This window comes from Enoplosus armatus, chromosome 8, assembly GCF_043641665.1.
Source record: "Enoplosus armatus isolate fEnoArm2 chromosome 8, fEnoArm2.hap1, whole genome shotgun sequence".
NCBI classification, from domain to species: domain Eukaryota; kingdom Metazoa; phylum Chordata; class Actinopteri; order Centrarchiformes; family Enoplosidae; genus Enoplosus; species Enoplosus armatus.
Window position 1 is genome coordinate 7,896,883 of NC_092187.1, and position 22,111 is coordinate 7,918,993.

Here is a 22,111-nt window from a genome sequence, read left to right on the forward strand (position 1 = left end):
TGTTGTTTGGCACCACTCGGAGCCACTTGGATCTAATGGAAAACTCCACAGCATATTCAAGTATTTGATGCCCGGGGATCACTGCATACAGGAAGGATTAGTTCTTCTTGAAGAGGGATGTGCCAAGATTTTCATTACAACCCTGACCAGAGATAGACTTGGAGTTGGATCTATTTCCTCTGACCTGGAAACACTGATAAAAGACGCCAGCGAAGAAGACATTACTTCTCTTGAAAACTTAAAACTAAACTTGCATGGTTCATCTCGGGGCTTCAGTACGTTCTGGGCTTTTTGTAAAAGCAACAAACGAAATAGACAAACGTTTGGAGTTTCAACATTTACTCTGATACAGCTGGAGCACACGAGGTAATTATTATCAAAAGTTTCAAACTGTTGCTCCCATGTTGAGATAAACAGCTCAGTCATTCAGTCATTCAAGACTTGAATTGACATGAATTATGTTTTGCAACTGTTATTGTCCCAAAACAACATTTAAAATATCATCTTATCTTTTAGAAGGTATTTTTAGGTATTTTCTAATAAAAATGGGGAAACTGTTGATAATGTAACGGCAGCATTTTTGCAATAATATTAGGAATAGTTATTTTGCCAAAACAAACAGGCTAGTTTTTGTTTTTGTTTATGTTACATCTTGTTTTAGCCATGGCAGAGAGGAGACGGATGGGCTACAGTGTGCACAGGGAGATCCTGGATGAAGGAGCTGTGGATGAGATGGCAGAAAAGTCTGACTCAAAAACATCCCTGTCTGAGAGGGTCAAAAGGTCAATGAGGTAAAGTTCCCCACATCTAATCTACTGTGAATCTCAACTAAAATCTCTCAAATCAGACATTTTCTGTCTTGTATATTTTCTATTTGTATCAAAGCATACAGCAATTACACCCCAACCTGTGTACTTAGTCCTCTTAAATTAAGCCAATTTCTTCTACTACTTACGTCTTCATACAACAGACTTCTTAACGTTAGAAATACAGTAGTAAATGTAATGTGTTCTACTTCTATGTTTTAATTCGAGCTAAAACCCCTGGCCCTTGATCAGATACAATACATCAAAAGAACAATTTTCACTTAGTACATCATGTCAATCAACAACTTGCGCAACAAGTCCTGCTTTATCTACTTCTTATTATCTTCTTGCAAAAGTCGTACTGGGGTATGCATGTCAAAAGGTCTTTGGGCAGGTGGACACATACAACATGAAGATACATGAGAAAAGTAGTTAAACTTTCCTCTTTTATCCATATTTTAGATTTTAAATTCCTGGATATTATCACAAACAACAGTTTTTTGTCAGGTACTTTTACATTTAACAGTAAAATGGTACTTGTAAGTCACCTGTTTCCAACATAAACATACAGGAAGTCATTTGACAAATAAGCAGATAAATGTACTTTTATAATGTCATAAAATAAAGCGAACAGGGTCAAGATCACATCCATGTCTGGGACCATAAGCAGCAAGTCATGTCTTTTCCAAATGTTAGAGTAGTGTTTAGTGAGTTCTTAAATGATTACAGGAGGATTTTGGCAGGAAATGCGTGATTTACTCATGCAGCGCATTGAATAGTTTGCCAAGCTCGAGCAAGAATAAACATACAGTTTACAGGCTGAGGGGATAAAAGATCATTCATTAACTTTAAAAAAAAAAAATTAAGTCAGTCAAAACAACACCAAGACTGAGACTCAAGTACGAGAACAGATTCCACACGTACCGCTGATATCAAAGCATATTCCTACAAAAATATGACCCCCCCCCCCCCCCCCCCCCTCACTGTCTCTGCTGTTTGTCACCCTTACACACAAACTCAGGTGCTCTGGTCCCAGGCTGAAGAGCTGCCTGCTGGGCAGCATTCCTGTTGTATCGTGGCTGCCTCGATACTCCATCAGAGAAAATGCCCTGGGTGACCTGATCTCTGGAATCAGTGTGGGGATCATGCAGTTGCCGCAGGGTGAGGATGGAGGTTCAGGAGATAGAGATGCAGTGAGGGGTGGACAGGTAGAGGAGATGAAGGAGGAGATGTTGTTATCATTTGTTTATTCTGAATTGTAATATGCAGCTTCTGCATCATTGTGGTGTTTCTTCACGTTACCCTAAAACTGCCTTGTTAATGCTGTTTTCTAATTATTACTGTACTGTAGGACTTTATATATTTTTCCTCCGCTCTCCCTGCAGGTATGGCCTATGCCTTGCTAGCTTCTGTTCCCCCAGTCTTTGGCCTTTACTCCTCCTTCTATCCAGTCCTCGTCTACTTCATCTTCGGCACGTCCAAGCACATCTCAGTCGGTTTGTACTTTAAGACTTGCTGTATCTGCACATTGGGTCAAATTAACCCACCGCAAGGCTGTGAGAGTCACTCAAATGAGAACAAGTGATACAGCAGGCTCCTCTCTAATCTACAAGATTCAGGTTTTAAGCAAAGACATACAGTATAATCTTTAGCTGAAGCTCAAGACTTTTAGGAAGCTATATTCCCCTCTAATAATCACTTAGTATTTTTCTATAATTTTTAATATTCATAAGTAAATAAGACAAATTTATCAAGAATTTCAAACTCTCTACAACTAAACTAATCTGCTCCTTAAAGACTAAAAACACGGTTTCAGGATCAAGGTGGGGTTGAGAAAGATGTCTCTCAAAATACTTAATATGTTGTTATGTGGCTGGCAAAAATGTGTTTTTATCTCTCTGTCTCCCTTCTCCAGGAACATACGCCGTGATGAGTGTGATGATAGGAGGGGTGATAGAGCGATTAGCCCCAGACTCAAACTTTATCATATGGGACAATGTGACCAACTCCAGTATAGTTGATACCTTCTCCCGGGATGCAGAGAGGGTCAGAGTGGCCGCAGCCGTCACCTTCATATCTGGATTACTTCAGGTTAGTTCGAGCTAACTGGATACTCTGGAAGTCAAATGTTTGGGAGTAATCTTCCATTTAGGTTTTGATGTTTCTTCTTCTTTCTATATTTTCTGATTTCTTTTAATTCCATATGAGCTCTTCATATGTACTCTTAAATTGTAATGCATCAGTTATTAGATGGCTTAGTTCTGCTGTGATTAAAATGATGGTGAGACAAAATTGTTCTCCCTCCTTATTAATGTGAATCTCCATGTGTTTTTCATTCTGTGTTGTATGTATGCAGATTCTGCTCGGCCTAGTCCAGTTTGGTTTCGTTGTGACGTACCTGTCCGAGCCGCTGGTCCGCGGCTACACCACAGGAGCTGCAATCCACGTCATCGTGTCCCAGCTCAAATACACCTTTGGCATCAGCCCTGTGAGACACAGTGGACCCTTCTCACTGATATATGTAAGATTTACACTGTGTTCTTTTAGTTTTACAGAGGGTGAAACTAATCAAACAACTAATAAAAAAAAAAATCTTGTGCTAGAAAATTAAAAAATGTTATCTTATACGCATATCTCCACAATACAAAAGCACCATGACAAATGACGCCATGTTTGAGACATTTGCTTCCGCCTTAAGATTACCACCCTGTAGCACTGACAGTCTTCTCAGTGATGGACAAGAATCTAAAATGAGCACTGCATTTTCTGTTTCTCTCACGTTTCCTCGTGTGAGCTATAATTATATTGTTTATTTCTTTCCAGACGGTGTTGGAGGTGTGTTATCTCATTCCACAGACAAACATTGGCACTCTTGTGGTCAGTATTGTCACTATAATCAGCCTCATCCTCGCTAAGGAGCTCAATGCATACATGAGTAAAAAACTACCTATTCCTATACCTGTGGAGCTGCTTGGTGTGAGTACACAAAAATACATATATGCACTTACAGTATACTCGATTGACAGTTGGTTCCTTAAAAAGATCAATACACACACACACTATTACACTGACACCCACTAATACATCTCTTATTGTCTGTTTCTCCAGGTTGTTCTTGCTACAGTCGTCTCCTGGCAAGTTGACTTAAAGGGGAAATATGAAGTGGATGTGGTGGGACTGATTCCATCAGGGTGAGAAACACACACACACACAGCAAGCATACAGGAATGTGTGTTTACACATTTGAAAAGGGAAGTATTAAAAATGTCTCCTCTGCCCATGTCTACCAGTCTCCAGGCGCCTGTCCTCCCAGCTGCCTCTCTGTTTGGTCAGGTGATCGGGGATGCCTTTGCTCTGGCTGTGGTTGGCTACGGCATCGCCATCTCACTGGGACGAATCTTTGCCCTAAAATATGGATACACTGTGGACAGTAACCAGGTAGGGAGGCGATAAATGGAATCAAGGATGACATGATTTTAAGGTTGATGTCTTATATATAAATAGTCTGTTCTCCTGGTTTAGGAACTCATCGCCTTGGGTCTGAGTAACTCCGTCGGAGGAATTTTCCAGTGTTTTGCCATCAGCTGCTCCATGTCTCGCACCATGGTTCAGGAGAGCACAGGAGGGAAGACTCAGGTTGGTATGAGTGGACATTCTGCTGAAGTGCCCTTGAGCAATGCATTGTGGGTGTACTTTTACCCCTCCTTGTATCTATGCAGAATACCAAACAAAAAACAAAAGACATTTTCTTAAAAAATATTTTGTTTTTGTGAACTTACCCTTTAACCCGGATGATGATTGCTGGAGATCAAAATCGTATTTTTCGGGGGAGTCTTGGCCAAAATGGCACCATAAGTATATAAATCACTACAGAACTAATAAAGAAGTATGTAAACAGAAAGCCAAAATATTAAAAACCCACCACCCCCTAAAAAACAATACATTAATTTTAGCTCCTCACATTTTTAGTTCTATAACAGGCCAGTTTTCCCTCAAAAAACAAAATCAACACATATTACAAAATTATTATCCACACAACTGACATGAAAACATCATCAACACATCTGACATCTGTTGGCAACAATCTGCTACTAATGCACCAGCACAAAGTTACATTTCTACTGTTTTCTTTATTTAGTTTGCATGATATTTGTTGCTTCTCCTGTGCGTTTTTTAACACCATTTAGAAACAAAAGGCTTTGGGGTTTTCATACTTGGCTTCGTTTATACTTGACAAGGAGAGTTTCCTGAGATCATTTGTCAGATCAGTGTTTTCATCCCGACTCTCCACTCGGCCCGTAGCTACAAACCCGGGCAATCTCAAAGGTTAAAAACGGAGTGAAAAGCCGGTCATAATTAACGTTACTCTGATAAGTGGCATCATTAAAAAACACTTAGGGAATCGATTTTCCCTCTCGTCGTTGAAGTCCACCTACACAAACACAGATTTGCTGAAAGGCTAAACCGATTTAGTCTGACAACACCATTAATCAGCTAAGGCCCATTACAGAGGAGAGCAGAGGAGAGGCTTTAACTGATGATGCCTTGACTCCTCTCATAATCATGTACCAATTCACTCTAATAACCACTAGATCATTCATCTTTTCTGCAGTTTTTCTTATTTAACTCTCTTCCTCTGATCTCCCTCTCCTGATTTCAATTCATCAAGCCTCTATCCTCCCTCTCTCTTTACTGCAGGTTGCTGGAGCTCTATCAGCAATAGTTATCCTCTTCATCACGCTCTGGATTGGAACTCTCTTTGAAGATTTGCCAAAGGTATCGTGTGTGTGTGTGTGTGTGTGTGTGTGTGTGTGAATGTGGGTGTTTGCATGTGTTCACATCTGTGCACGAGCACAAGCAAGCAAATGCGGCCAAGTCTGAGAGCGAATGTGTTTGCAAAAATGATAAGCCCTTTTTCAGCACTCTCAGAAAAATACAGCTAAGGTTGTGTTGCTATAATGCCGCCAACAGCTTCAGTCTAAACAAGCATCTGGCTACTTTTAAAAACACCTAATTAAAACATCAGGGGCAATGAAAGAATCACATTGATATATCTAAAGTCGTTCAGCTGAAAAAAGCACACATTTAGAGGTTTATCTCAAACAATCTAACTCACCTTCATATTTTGGGACTCACAACTGGAGCGCTCCATATAAACTGTGTTGTATTTGGTTCACTCTGCAGGCAGTGCTGGCCGCCATCATCTTTGTCAACCTCCATGGCATGATGAAGCAATTCATGGACATCCCCGCACTGTGGAAGAGCAACAAAGTAGACATGGTGAGTGCATGAAAGAGTAGACAAGGAAACGGTTCATGTTTTGAGAGGATAGATTCCTTTGGTAATAGGATGTGCTGCACTGTAGTGGATGTCTTTTTCTTTTTAGATTATACGTTATCGTAGATCACAGTGCTTCTCAAGCTGTTTGTGACATGGTCTGTTCTGATGAACTCTACTTCTCCAGCACAGAATAGACCCCAAAAAATAATTTCCTGTCTGCCTCACCTATTCTTTGAGATTATTGCTAACACACTGTGGTATACTGACTCGCTAATGTTAGCATGTTACAAAAGCATACTACATACTGTTAGCTAACATGCTAAAGTTTTCATGCTTAACGTTACCACATTAACACTTCGAAAAACTCAACTGAAATGTTCACTTAAAAATCTCTTCAACACAGCTACCTCTTATGTGACATGGAAAGTAAAGAAATAAATGAGCATGAAGAATTAAAATGACCAAATTACTATCAGCTTTTGCTGTACTTTGACATTATAGTGACATATCACTCTGACTTTCTAAGGTTAGCATGCTAACATGCTAAACTTTACATGCTGAATGTTACTGTTTGCATGTTAACATGAGTGCAGAAAATTAGCATGCTTAAAAGCTACATGCTCAAAGTTACATCTTACACTTTGCTAACATGCTAACATTCACATAATAGCATTCAGCTCTAAAAGGAGCTATACACTGTTTGTTTTTCAGGTTTCACTTGTTAGCAAGTGCTTGAAAACATGTAAGCACATTTATAGCACAAATAGCACGTTTAGGCTAGTGTGTCAACAACGTAACTGGGATAGACATTTTGAAACCCATGGGAGAATAATGCGAGGACACTCCCAAGTTAGAAAAATGGGCGGTATTCCCAGTCTTCCCATTCTGACAAGTGTGAATGTGAGTGTGGCATAAATCTATATAGCTGATGAAACCTGAGGCTGACAAATGTGCTCAAACTGGTTGAGCTGCATTGAGGATTTAGGTAACAACATGGCCAATCAAGTCAAACTTTACATTTTCCTCAACTACTGATAAGCATCTAAGAATAGCATTTTATTTCCATTCGACACTTTTGCTTCTCATGTGTCAATACTTTATTGATCCTCGGGGGGAAATTATACAGTACCGGTGCTCCCATTCAAGAGTAGAAAGTAGCATAAATTTAGAAATGAGAGTGTGTACGAAATAAGAAATCGAAAATAAAAAATATACACATTTACAATATTTAAGTGAAAAATAAAGGTAAAAAATATATACAATAACAATGTATATGTATGCATATATATATATATATATATATATATATATATATATATATATGTATTGCACTATTGTGTATGAATATATATGTATTGCACTGACAATGAGCACTACAGTTGTCTTGCTCATCAACACGGGCTTTCTCTCTCTATCTCCAGGTGATCTGGGTGGTCACCTTCATCCTCACCGTGCTGTTCAACCCTGACCTGGGACTGGCCGCTGCCATCGGTTTCTCCATGCTCACCGTCATCTTCAGGACGCAGCTGTAGGAATGCATTCCTGTGGGGCGGCGCACACCCACAATTATGCGCTATTATGTGTTTCAAGTCGAACATTAAGCTATCAATCACCACACCCAACAAAGAACTAATTCATTGTCTTTCATACCACACTTAAACACAAAATATCACAAATTGTTCCAACACTTCTTTGTTTTGTGTATCATTCCAGACCCAAATACTCGCTATTAGGGCAGATCCCAGATACTGACATTTACAGGCCACTGGAGGACTACAATCAGGTATGGCACTTTGTATTTAGATAACCTGAAAGCAAGGATGAGCACTGGTCCAGAGATGTGATTAATGCTAGTAGCCTAAACACTGTCTGTAGGCTCTTTGAGGTGAACAGTTTGTAAAGTACACCTGTCCCCCAGTTTGTCTTGTCCCAGGCAGTATTGCCAAGAGTCAAATATAGAGTGTTAATGGGAGTTATGTACCAGTCTGTGTCTAGACCACACTGCACTCTGCCTCCCAACGCTCAGCCTCACCCCTGCATTCAATACTCATACTATATAAAATCATTTCTTAACTGCTTTTATCTTCATTTTAAACTTTAAATTTAGCTAGTCCCATGGTCCAGCCTTAAAGATGCTGTCTGCTAATCCCATACCAATTTTCACATTACATACCAAACTTTGGCATTAATCATATTCAAATGTCATTTAGGCCAAATTCAAAAGAGAAAAGCAGGATTCGACAGTAAGAGCTCACTTCCAAAACTGTTACTGTTATTATTATATAATATTATTATAGTAATAGTTGGTGTCTTACCAAGCAGCATTTCACTTTTATAGTTCCACCATTTGACAATCAACGTACTTTGTTCCCAGGACGACATGTGAAAGCCAAGATGTTTATTTTATAAACAGTCAAACAAAAGCTGTCGAACAATGGTAACGCCCGCTCAACTGTATAAACATCCTGTTGACAATGGTCGATAGGATGTTTATACTTTTGAGTAGGCGATGAGTAGGATGTAAGTTTATGGTGCTTGTCAGTGTTTTAAGTCTATAGCGTCGTGGCCCCAGTGATGGCGGTTTGTTGTTCAGGCGACAACAATTGATTGCCATGAAATTCGGCGCAGATAATCATGGTGCCCAGAGGATGAATACTGCTTTCTTTGGCAATCCCCTGGCTTGTCATGTAGCGCCACCAGCAGGTCAAAGTTTTCACTTATCCTGGGAAATATCTCCACATCTACTAGATTACTACAACATTTTGTACAGATGTCCATGATTTCTAAATTATGTTTCCTAATCGCTCTGGCAATCCTGTGACGTTTCCTATAGCACCACCATGAGGTTCACATTTGTGGTTTCTGTCTCAACAACTATTGCATGGATTGGCATGAATTTTGGTACACACATCCGTCCTCCCCTCATGATGAATTGTAATAACTTAAGTGATTCCTTAACCAAATACCTGCAAGACACTCCCATCAACCTCACTGGAAGTCGGGAAGCATTTCCCCTTTTGAATTACAGCCTGTTGAACGCAGCATTATGCTACTACTTTTGTTCCACTGTTCCTTTCCTCTCAGCTGATGTGACATTGTAGCTGTGCTGTGATACCGTGAACATCTCTCTGAACATCTAGTGCCCTGTTAAAACATTACTTTGTTAATGATTATGGAAAATGTAGTGATATATTTGCCTGTCCAATTGATTAACTGACCGATTGATTTTAGGTGAGGCAGCTGCCAGGGATTTTGATCTTCCGCTCTTCTGCCACCCTCTACTTTGCCAATGCGGAGATGTACCAAAATGCCCTTGGGGAAAAGGTGAGTACACACACACACACACCCACACACACACACACATACACACACACACACACACACACACACACCCACACACACACACACACACACACATACACACACACACACACACACACACACCCACACACACACACACACACACGCACACTTAACCTACCTTTATCCCTAACTTAACCCCAAAACCAAACAGCTCTTTAAAGAAGTGAGGACTGATAAAATGTCTTTCCAAAAATGTCCTCTAAGGTCTAAAAGTGAAATTCAATAGTGCTTGCACCAGAACACAGACACACACAGGAATTTTAAAGTGTATTAATATATTAGTGTGGACACACCCTAAAAACAGTATCAGACATACAGACACACCATGATGGACAGACAAGCCCAGATTTATATGAACATACAGATAAACACACCACAGCTACACACACAGAAAAAAGGAAACAATCCCTCTTGTCACAATTTCTGTGCAATTAACTCCTCTCTTACAAACATTATTTCTGACACACTAATAACTGACCCGACGTTTCACCCATTCACACATCACGACTGTGACAGACATTGTTCAAAATGTCATCCCACCATTTTCTCCTCTCTTTTCTTCTGTTAAACTTTTGTTCAAATGCTCCCGTCCTTCTTCTCCTCCCCCCTTCTTCCTCCTCCTCTTCTGTCACGTCTCTTTGGGGCAAACTAGAAGACAGATTGAGGGAAGGTAGAAAAAAGATGACAAAAGATGGAAGGAGGGTGAGGAGCAGAGATTGAATGAGGGAGGGAGATAATGGAACGTCTCATTCATTAAAGTGTCAGCATGTCAAAGCCACAGGGTCGCTCTTTTCTTTCTAATCTTTGATGCACAAATTAGCTTTCATGGAGCTGCTGTTGACTGGCAGAGGCCGCATGTTTGTTTACAAGGTGAAAAATTGCCAACAGATGAATCCTGGTACTTTTTGGATCTGGATGTGGTTACTCCACCAGTCATTGTGGCATGCAGATGACTGAAATGATGGGATTGTTTTCCATGAAATAGTGAAAGGTGCTGGGAAAAACTTGGGATCACTTACAGCTTGTTCTCACTGGCAGCGACCAAGCTGACGGGTTGCACTTGTGTAAGAGGATGCTGTAATTGCATCCACTGGTGATGTCATGCAGCAAGAAACGTTTTCAGCAGCAAATCATACATTGTTTTTGCGTGACTTCTCTTTCCTATTAGACTATTACATTGTCTTGATGCGTTAATACATCCTACAAACTTATTTAGTTTTCAGATAAGAAGGAAGGCTTGAATGGCTGTAATCAAATTCTGGTCCACTTTGCAATTGCCAGGGAATTATTCATGGAATAAAAAGGAGTAAAACAAACAACGAAAATCCGATTGACTGTTGATGACCATGACATGCCTTTCCATTTCCTGGTTACTCCTTAGTCCTCACTCATTGCAAATGGTGTTTTTATACACAGTTGGTATGAAAACAACTTTATATGAAGATTATTTAAAAATAAATGGGATGCTTGAATGATACATTGCTTTAGTTCAAAAAGACATCAGTCGTCTACAGTAACTTACTTACATTTCTGACCTGACTGGAGCTGATTTCAGTGTGTATGTTGTGTATACTTTAACAGCATTGTCACCACAAAGGCTTGAGGGACTATGTGTATGGTTTGGTTTGGTTTGCAAAAGACCCTTTTTGGATGCACAGATTTTCAGTAGCAGGCTATTTCTGTTGCACGTCTTCTTGTGGCAGCTTAACAGATGCCGAGACTACTAGCTGACTGATTCTCCTTGCCATAAAGGATAGGGTCACACTTTTTCAAGTGTGTCTTACAATATCCATGAGCCCATTTGTACACTGAAACAGGCTTTGCTTGCTGTAATCATTCCTCCTGTTCACACTGGCTAATACAAGATCCCTCCCTGAAGTGAAGTCAGTGTAATTGATGGGTGACACTAAGTAGTCATTACTATATTATTACATGAGTACTTAGGCAATAATGAGTACTTTGCCAGGTGTTTATATGTCTTATATTATGTCTGGTCTCTAGTTTCATGTTTACTTTACACAAGAACCCTCAAGCGAAAGCACCAAGTAAGACTGACTTTGCTGCAATGTCCTGTGCTTGTGTCTCATAAAGGCGTATGGACATGCATGACATCATTCCTTCAGGCAGCTACCTGCCACACCTGCTCTTGATGTTTGAGAAATTAGTCTAGTTGGACTGACTGAACTAGCTAAACTGGCCGCTTGCGTTCCTGCGACTGGTAATGAGCTCAACCTGACAATGTTACTAAAACCATAATAACCTCAGCCAGCAACAGCTATAAACAGTAACAACGTTCATCTAAACAAACATTTGTTTTGCTGCTGTCTATCATCCCTTGTTGTAACACAATAGTGATTTGTTTAACTTTTTACATGTTTTCTTCTTACAGTAGGTATTTTGGGGTCCTTTTTTCAGAATCTTTGATGCAAACTCGAGAATTTAACAAGACCCTCCTTACTCAGTCGTTTTTATTACTGATTTTTAAAATTCTGTGCTAATTATTTTAAAAAATGTTGACATAAATGTAGAAAATACAATGGACGATCCTCTCCTTGACTACTTAATTCAACTTAAAAAAAAAACAATAGAAAAGATATAGTTGCAACAGTACAGGACAAATATGTGGTGATTCTCAAACATGTATCCTATAATACCAGCTGAAGAAAGTACTCATCGCGGAAGACGGAAGCAAGTTTTGACTGGCTGTAGAAAACAAATGTGAACGAACTTTGCTGTTACCATGTGTGATTGTCTTTTGTTGTTTCTTTTAGTCTGGCATTGACATTACCAAGATCCTGTCAGCAAAGAAGAAACTAGAGGCCAAAAGGAAGAGGCATGAGAAGAAAAATGCCAAGAAAGCCAAGAAAGCTGCCAAGACGAACACAGACGTGGTGAGGATGACCAGAGACATGATATGCACTATAAATGATGAGCTTGATTGAAATCTATGACACAGGTGCAACTGTCTTCTAATTTGATAGTTTGACAGTTTGATAAAAATGTAAGCAAAGTTGTGATTCATCGTCTAAAGCACAACATTTTACTTTGAGGGACCTCTCACAAGTCTCTTTGCACTGTATGTCTCCTCCTGTACAGCAGGGGGAGCCAGAGAGGAGGGAGCAGAAGGACATTGCCATGATTGAGATGGATCCTGAGCCCGACCCATCACTCCCCAGAGCCGTGGTCCTCGACCTCAGCCCTGTCAACTTCCTGGACACTGTGGGAGTCAAGACACTACGCAGCGTATGGATATGGCAGTCACATTTACACATATGCACGCACATATACAGAGAGAGAGAGAGGGAAAGACTCGATCAAGGTTTGACAAAATTAACCGGTTGCGCTACATTTCTACATTCTTGTCATCTAAAATGTTGTAAAACACCTGTTGTAAAGACATGTTGGGAGAACACGGCAAATACAAGATTACTGATTCTGATCTTTTTATCTTTGCTGTGTAAATGTCTTCCTGTTTAACCGCCTCTCGTAACTCTGCCTCTCTCATCTCTTCCTACAACAACTAGAACCTATCCTCCATTCATCCATCCCTTTCCTTATCCATTAGCTGCTCAGGCATTCAATTACTGTAAATTAAATTGTCAGACTAATGAAATGAACCCCAGTCTGACCTTTGCTCTGTGCTTCTGTGTCTGTTTTAGATCCGGAGAGACTATGGGGAAATTGGTATTGAGGTGGTTCTCGCTGGCTGCCAAAGTAAGTCCCTCTATATCACTGGAAAATAACAAAATAGAATTTAAGCCATGTGTGGATTTTGGACAATTAGACTTCAAAAATGTCACTGTTTACAGCTGTTTGAATGACTTTACAGTAGTTCTGCTTTCTGTATGTATCAGTGTTACAAAGAAAATGTATTTTCTTCAATCTGTGAATTGATTCTCTCCATTTTCCTTTCTATTATAATATAAGCTTTTAATCCATCTGAGTAAAACTTATTCCATCGTAGACGTTAATGATCTCCTGACAGTTCCCACTGGGATTTTCTTTGTCCCACATACTGAAACGTAAATGTATTTTTACATTCATGTTCCAGACCCGTTTAGCCACACACAATTTGAATTTGTTCAACAACACTGGATGTTATTTCAGCTGTTTGCTGATGTTGTTTTAACATTTCTGTGAAGGAAGTAGTTCAGTCAATAGCTGGTATGTAAAAAAAAAATGTTTAACCAAAAAATTACAGTTTTCTAAGTCTGGTATGATATGCAATAGTGGGTCATGAGAAGATTATAATTCCTAAAGTCCTGAGTCCTAAAGAAAGAAAAAAGAAAAAGAATACTGAAATCTGGTGTGCCACTTGTGTTTTTAAAGTAATAAAGCATCTACTCTCTATGTTTATTTTTTTACAAAATAGCCCACAAATTTAGGTCTGACTTGCTGGATGGGAAAAGATGTGTCTCCAGGGAAACAACCACAGCGCTAGGACGCCATCCAGTTTTATTTCAGCGGATCAACAGCTCTAATTAGCTCGTACTGCCTTGATAGCTTGTAATGAGAAAAATAGTTTATTGTGAGTGTTTGGGCTGCAAAGGGACTCCTAAGAATAGGTTCAATTAACAAGGACTACCCCCCCCACCCCTCCCCCACTTTATCCTCCTGGATTTTCTCTATTTCTTCCCCTTCTTTCATTTTCATTTCTCCTCCTATCTTCCCACAACTTTTCATACACGACTCTCACTGTGTATCCTCCCTTTCTCCCTCTCTTTCTAGCTGGTGTGGTGCACGACCTGCAGGCTGGAGGTTTCTTTAATGACAAAGTGACAAAGTCCTGCCTCTTCTTTACCGTCCATGATGCCGTTTTGCACTGTCAGTCTGCCGGAGCACAGAGCCAAGACAAGGCGATATACTCTGTGAGTATGCACACATGCACTCAAACAAACACATTTAGTTTTAGTGATTACCTCGATGTTAGTTGACGCAGGAGTCTCAGGAGATGCTCATTCACAGGAGGTAATTCAAAAAATAGAGACTGTAGCAGAAATGTCTACGTGCATTTACACTCTTCCAGTGAACCTCCTCACTGTTAGATGAAGAGACATGAGTGGAGTCAGTGTGGTGCATCTGAGGAATTGGTGATAAGATAGAGATAAATTAGATAGAAAAAGTAAACATCACATACCTAAAACACTTCACTCAGTTCACTCAGCAGCCCGGAGTGTGGGAACGATGTATTAAAGTAATCTTAATGGAGTGATTAAAATGTTGTGTCTGGGTTGGTTCATTGATCCCCACTAGGTCCAGGCAGCGTGACCTGGACTGCAAATTGACTGCACACAGTCAAATGGTTGGGGGGATGGGTGAGATTGGTATGTTCTGTATTTTCATAATTATATTACATCTTGATGTATTTCATTATATTCTGGTGCAAACACTTTGTGGTTGTTGTTTATTTCATACAACATACATTTCTAAACAACATTTAGTATTTCATATGTATGAGTCAGAAATACTGCTCATCCCAGCACACACCATCAATCTCTGTCTGAAGGCAAATTGCAGTCTGTTTTAACACATGGGCATTGTGTGTGTGTGTGAATCTCATTTATACAGCTGTGCTTGCATGCAGGTCTGCATATTGTTCAGTGTGTGTGCTTTTGTTTCTGCCTGTTCTGTTTTAGTATTTAGTTCGGTACGTGACTTTATCTTTCGGCTCCCATAGGAAAAGTCTAGCAAAGAACAAAGACGTGGCGCTTGTCCATGAAGTACAGTTTACAGGAGCAAAGGCTTGTCATGGGAGAGATAGGGTGCTCGCACTCACACACACAAATAGAGTCACACACACACACACACACACACACACACACACACAGAGGGGGATACAAAAATACAGATGATGTAAGAGAGTGGATGGTAAAAGGAGCATGAGGTTGGTCTAGGGAGCTGTGCAAAGAACACGAACACACACACACATAGTGATGTGCATGCAAGCATGTGTAAATGAATTAATACATGCATGCATACGCATTCATATATGCATCTCATACTTTGTGATTATATTTTACATGGAAATGGTTTCACATCAGAGAGAGAGAGGTTTTCAGAGTGAAAGTACGAGAAGCAAGAGGTTGGTTTGGAAACCCATCTGGCCTCCAGTTCACTTAATTTCAAATGTATTTAATTCCAGTCATTAAAGTAATCTTTATTGGAATAAATGAAAGAGAAACAGTGTTACCAAAGCATTTCAGCATATCTGAAAGCAAGTAGAGCCTTACATTCACCCCTGAGGCCCATCAGAAATACAATATGTAAAGTTTAATGTAATGCAGATTTAAAATAGTCAGACTCAGAACCATTATTTCTGCAATTGTTACTGAGCACAAAGTTTCAGGCAGAATGTCAACAGTCCTGTTCTGCTCCTCCTCATTAACTTCCACTGAGACTTTCATGCCGCCGGAGAGAAAAGAAAAATTTGGCTGGTATTTTTCTCTTCCATTCTCTGTCCCTCTTGGTGTCTCTCTTCTTCTCTCTTTTGATCGCTCCTGTCCTTCTGTTTTTACAGGAGATCACAGCGACACATTTCTGAGTCCTGAGAGGAACGATGGATGGATATTATGAGGAAGTGCCAGACACTCTGTATGAGGATTTTATCTAGTGAACTTCAAACAGCTCCCGTCTGTCACAAACACAAACCTGCAGACACACACACACACACACACACACACATTGTAACAAACACAATATATGAAGACAAAAACAACAGATTGCAAATAAATGACAACAGACCACACATATGGAGTCTCACAGTAATATGCCATACTGGAGGAGTATACGGATCAAAGCAATATGACACACACACACACACAGTCATACAAAAACAACATCAACATACAGTTAAAACATATTAATACAGATGGATGTTCTTCTGTAATGTATTTGTTGTTTTTTAAAATGAAGTTATTACATTGCCTTAAAATCACTAACAAACACAAAATAAATACCTGAATGCATGGTTTATTTATGGAAATCAAAAAAATCTGCCATGTCCTACATGAAAAATAACATTATTTTATTTAGTCAAATGCTTCTGTTTGATCATTTACTTTCTGTTTTGATTTGAATTTTCCATTGAAGACATTTTGATTTGGTTACGCAAAGATGGGAAATCTCCAAATACCTCTGAAAAGATGAAACTGGAGAAACATCTCAAATATGGATGCAGGGTGTTCTTTCGATTCTTCTGCCAGATGTAGCAGATGCTCATTAAAGTAGCTCAAGCACAGATAACCACCACACAAGTTCCCATATTGTAGCAAACAACGCATCGTGTATCATTTTGTTCACCTGTCTTAACCTTGAGTCACTTATGAAACTATATATTTTTACATATTTACAGATTCAATCCACCATTTTTTTTCCAGTTTAAAGTCACATATGGACATAAGAACAAAAACATGATTCAAAAATGGATTCCAGTTGTTCACTTCCATGTTTGCCGTTTGTTTTACTCTCTATATTTGTTAACGTGTGTCTGCAAGAAGTTAGAGAAGTGGGAAAAGATTCATTTCCAGTGTTCCACCACAAAGATTTGCAACCGCAACAATCCTCTGTTAACTAAAACCAGGTATGGTGAGTCATTGTTTATTGGAACAGGAACACTGTGAATCATATTTAGTCATAACATAACAAAAACATTTTCCAGTAAAGGCTTTCCTTAAAATGCCTTTTATGTTACTTGTTACTCTTATGTTACTCTACTCACTGTTGCTTAAACACTTAAAACAACCTACTTTTTCCTGACAAGGACTTCTTGTGGCTGTGTGGATGAAGATATAGATAGATAAAGATATACTGAAAAGCACTATATTGAAGTCCTGGAGCAAAAGTTTCGAGAGTGTTGTACCTGTAAGCACATCCGCAAGTGTACTGACCACATCCTGGAGTACACTTCTACAACATCGCAAGGTGACAAGCTAAACCAATAAAGACTGAACTGCCATTTCACTTCATTATTCAGTCTGACGTCATGTTAGCTTCTTGGTTTGGGAGGGGTTGTAACTTTAATCAGTAACAAGATGGGCAGTGATTCAGATGCATGGAAGCAGGAAGGATTAGCCTGCAAGCTTATATTTTATTTGCCTTGGCAGATGCGTCTGCTGCCTAGCCTAGCAGCCTACCGCTATGTCACGTGTTTCGTTGTTCTGATTGGCTGGTTGTAGTGTCCAGAGGCATTCTGGTCTGCACCCGTTGATAACACCCCAGGGAAATCGAAAAATGAACTGAGAGGTTCCAGACTAATCTGCAATTGTGAATTGCTAAGGATAGATCTTTCCCTAACCTTCAAGCTCGATGGATCAAATGAATGTGTGTAATGTGAAAGTGGTTGCTCTTACTAGAGAAGTAACCACCAACTCTGCAGGTTCCCTCAGCTCTAAGGAGCATTTTAGTGTCTTTGGGCTCATTACTTTACTGTTTTGGTTCACTGCTCTCATTTACAGCCATAAATTAACAAAAAAGCTCTGATAAACCATGTGAACACACACCCAGCACCGAACGGCAGAGAGACAAGACTAGTGGCTAAATGGTGAACATAGTGGAGCATTTAGCAGCTAAACAAACAGGTATTGGTGGAGAGTTAAACAGCTAAACGAGGGACCATTTGCCAGAAACATGACTGCAAGTGGAAGCTAATGTCGCTCTGCATCTACTGGATGTGTAAATGAGGAACTGCTTGCTGACAAGTTCGCCACATCAACTTAAAGGTGCCCTGTGGCGTTGTCTTGTAAACAAACAAAAGTTCTGTGTAACGCATTGTGTGTATCCTTGAGCTTTAACAAACGTGGTTAAAAAAACAAACAATCATTTTGAAACCTGCATTATTTACATCCATGTTTACTAGCTTGTAATCTTCTTCCTATTGCATGCCTTTGCTGTGTGTATAGGCAATTTGCTAACACATTCATAAGGTGATATAATGTCAATGTTGTGTTTAACCAAGAAGTTTTACCTGCCTAACCCTAACCCAACATGAATAGAGGTGGCAGATCAGGAAGCAGTCATATTATTTATTTTGTGAGGGGAGCTTGTAATGGCAAACAATGTCCATCAACGACGTACCAACAGGACTAGATGAGAGAACATGGCTCGTTTTGTGAGGCATTGACAGACGACCAAACAACCAGCCATTTAGTCTGGAGGAATTGTTCTCATATCAGGAAGCTTTACGGTAAATAAAGAGGAAGAGACGCTGATCCACACATGACAGACCAACCAATAATAAATATCTCTGGGTCATAATGTGAACCATGTGGACTCAACCATGGTGAGTTTTTACAGTAAATGAGGCTAAACAGAAGAGCTGTATCTCCGCCTCTGGAGGAAAACGTCTATGTGTGTATGTGTAAGAGAGAGAGAGAGAGAGAGAGAGAGAGAGGGGGTGTGTGTGTGAATACTTATTTAGTTTCTCCCCTAACGTCGCTGACTGCATTCTTCTCTTGGCGGGTGGCGAGAGCAGAGCAGAGAGAGAGAGAGAGAGAGAGAGACATACACAGAGAGAGGAGAGAGAGACACAGAGACATACATACATAGAGAGAGAGCGAGTGGGATTGGAGAGTCCGAGAAGAAGCTGAAACTTCACTGCAGACGCTCCTGCACAGGTTGGTGCCATCTCTACAATATTCTCATGATATCTCTGCACAGGGACTTAACGGTGCGTCTGCAGGGCTCAGGACTCCGATTTAACCTCACTGTGGTCACTCCAGTGTAGTTTTGCAGTGATATTCGCACATGCATCTTCTCTTCTAAGCTTCCTCCATTCATCTTTTCATTAAAAAAAACCCCGCAGACCGTAATATTGCGCTAAAATAGCGCGTATTCCACGACTACTACAGGCACTGGCATCGATACCAGCAGTCAAACCAGAGGAATCGATCATTTACAAGGCTATAATGTCCGCTTAGCAAATGTTTGCTCTTTTTTTCTGGAAGCATGCAGCCAATAACCATCCTCCTGTCCAGTTGTGAGTCTTCCCCATGTGCATGAAGGTGGGAACGGTTGATTGCAGCAGAGATGACAACAAAAGGGAGGTTTTGCGCAGGCATGTCACTGGAGCGGTTTCCAATAATGATGCACTCACAGGTTTAGCCGCAAGTTTAGTGATAACGATTATTTCCACATGTGTGATGGCACACTCCCCACTGTTATTCATGTTGTGATCCTGTCATTATGCAGCTGAAATTCGCCACATTTCCACGCACAGAATTGGCTACAAAGCAGAAATGTCGCATGTTGTTGAAGGTAAAACCTGTGTACCCGCATGTTGATGTCCGGGTTGCCAAATCATTGGCTACATAAATCCTAATGATAGACATTCACTAATACCATCAGGTCGACGTTTCAAGCAAGACTCGTGAATTAAGGCAGCCACATAGTTTGCTCATCTTCTAATAGACTAATGATCACTGAAACACTTGCGAGTTGCGAGTTTACAGGCGGCCAGGTCACTAAACCTGAAAGGCGACACCCGATCACCTCAGGAAATAGATTCACACCGGTGCTATTTTTACCTCCGGCGGTGTGTCAGGCAGTACACACACTGTCCTCTTCATTGTAATGCTGCACATGCCATTGACACTATGTAGATGCTGTGTATCCAGCTGGACCTGAAGCTGTGGGGAAGCTTCTTCATGTGTGAGAGAGAGAGAGAGAGAGAGAGAGAGAGAGGAGTGGGGGGGGGGGGGGGGGGGGTGCTTCAGAGTTGCAGGAAAAAGAGAAGGAAGCCTACACAAAGATCGTGTGTGTGTGTGTGTGTGTGTGTGTGTGTGTGTGTGTGCAGCTTTGCAGGGTTTGACAGAAGTAGAGAAAGAAAAACAATTATTCTTTGTTTTGTATTCTAATGTATTTGCTTATTATTATATTATAGGCTTATCATTACAGTATAGTAATGCAATTGTTGTAGTAGCCTATATATATATATATATATATATATATATATATATATGCATATATATGTTGGCACTGCACTTAAAGTGTCATAATAATAATCACGGCCGTAGCAATAAAGCTAATTTGAATCCGAGAGAGAGAGAGAGAGAGAGAGAGAGAGAGAGAAGAGAGAGAGAGAGAGAGAGAGAGAGATAGAAGAGAGAGAGAGAGAGAGAGAGAGAGAGAGAGACCTTGTGGAAAACAGAGCATGGTCTCGTGACGTAACGCCGGTGGTTGCGGACGCTCTAACAACATTGCCTCTGTGTGTGTGTGTGCGCGCGCGCGTGTGTGCAGGCCTGTGTGTGTGTGCAGCTCAGGATTAGATCCGGCATATCCGACCCTACAAACCGTGTCACCTCTGGCGCGTGCCTAAAACACGCACCAAAATAAATAAACAACAACCGTAAACAATGAACGCCGTGTCCGCCGCCACCTGCCTGCTCGTCGCCGGCTTCAGCTGCTACCTCTATGGCAGCGACGTGTTGTTATCGCTGCTCCGTGTCTCTGTTGCAGACCCCTCGATGCCCGAACCGGGAGCTGTTCCGCGGCGAAGCCCGCAGGGAGTCCCCTACACCGACCTCCAGCACATCGTCAACGCCGACGGACAGCACCTGTTCTGCCGCTACTGGGAGCCTGCCGGCCCGCCGAGGTAGGTGGACAGCGGAGCGGGAAAACTAGCGGAAAGTGTGTCTCTGTTTCACTGTGTTGTCCCTCTCTTTATGTAGCCCACAGTAGGCTGTGTGTGTGAGATAGGATACGGCTAAGAGTTGGGTTCATTCATTTCAACTGTTTTTGTTTCCCTGTGTTGCTGAGGGAAGTGATCCTATTCATATGATTGTTTTCAGTCCCGGAGTCACATGGGGACTCTGAGGTCCTGCATGTTAATCCTTGATTATTATTATTATCAGTATTAATTGATATTTGAAAGTGCACAGTTGGGTATAGTCTTTAAACCTCCCTGGTCAGTGCAAATGTATCCACAGTCATCCCAATTAATTTCTTTTTTTTTTAATGAAGTTTCATTTTCAAACAGTGCTGGGTGTCATATCAGCTGTGTGACTGGCCAAACAACTCTCCAATGAGCACTCCTCATCTTCCATATGCTGTCACAGTAAAGTCAACACTAGAAATGTGTTGATTTAAACATTCACTAGTTGTTTTAAACTTCACATGGGTGACATTATGAGGAGCAATGGCTGAAAACCTACCTAGGCCACCTACGTTGTGGACTTGAGCTGTAACTCAGTAACTCAACAGTAATAAATGCAAATATGGCCATACTTACAGCCTAACAATGCATCATCCTCATATCCAGGGAGTTTATTGTAAGCCATTTTAAGGTCCTGGTCTGACCCCTTATTTAAGTAACCAGTTTATTTCTTAACTATATTCCAAACAAAAACATCATAGGTCAAAATGACATTAGTAAGAAAAGATGAAATACAATAAAATCAATCTGTAGTAAGCCTTGTTTTTAGTAAATCTGGACAGTTAAGTCTCAATCTGTGACCCAAGCTCGTTAAAAACATTATAATTATGTTAATCTCTTCATAGTGGCGACTACCAGATGCACCAGTGACTCATACTGGGTCATGACCCCATTAAAAATAAAAGACCCAGGAACAGTTACTTGTTCAGCCCACTAAGCAAGTTAAAACTTACATTTTGGTGATAAATCAAGCAGTACATTTACTGTGGTTGGAGATCCTCTCTAAACTCCACTA

General features: G+C 40.5%; 2 protein-coding genes across 2 annotated transcripts in view; both read left to right on the top strand.

Annotated features, from left to right (window-relative positions):
* Positions 1 to 663: 663 nt before the first annotated feature.
* LOC139289413 (solute carrier family 26 member 6) lies at positions 664 to 15,168 on the top strand. The gene is made up of 19 exons (XM_070911015.1): positions 664 to 791; positions 1,828 to 1,967; positions 2,192 to 2,302; positions 2,722 to 2,897; positions 3,163 to 3,327; positions 3,630 to 3,782; positions 3,915 to 3,997; positions 4,097 to 4,244; positions 4,329 to 4,442; positions 5,505 to 5,582; positions 5,991 to 6,086; positions 7,508 to 7,614; positions 7,800 to 7,869; positions 9,318 to 9,410; positions 12,221 to 12,337; positions 12,561 to 12,692; positions 13,109 to 13,163; positions 14,178 to 14,305; positions 15,127 to 15,168. Exons 1-19 carry the CDS (start codon positions 664 to 666, stop codon positions 15,166 to 15,168), a joined length of 2,136 nt encoding a protein of 711 aa, XP_070767116.1.
* Positions 15,169 to 19,005: 3,837 nt separating this feature from the next.
* The window catches only part of mgll (monoglyceride lipase), a 30,617-nt gene continuing 27,511 nt past the window's right edge, over positions 19,006 to 22,111 (top strand). The window contains exons 1-2 of the mRNA XM_070910780.1: positions 19,006 to 19,060; positions 20,901 to 21,036. Of these exons, the coding sequence (XP_070766881.1) occupies positions 20,909 to 21,036 (128 nt within the window). The 5' untranslated portion in view covers positions 19,006 to 19,060; positions 20,901 to 20,908. The remainder of the gene's footprint in view (positions 19,061 to 20,900; positions 21,037 to 22,111) is intronic.

Coding starts and splice junctions, on each gene's coding strand:
- LOC139289413 (XM_070911015.1), top strand. CDS start 664: ATGGCAGAGAGGAGACGGATGGGCTACAGTGTGCACAGGGAGATCCTG. Junction 4,443..5,504: donor GCACAGGAGGGAAGACTCAG/GTTGGTATGAGT, acceptor TCTTTACTGCAG/GTTGCTGGAGCTCTATCAGC. Junction 14,306..15,126: donor GAGCACAGAGCCAAGACAAG/GCGATATACTCT, acceptor CGGCTCCCATAG/GAAAAGTCTAGCAAAGAACA.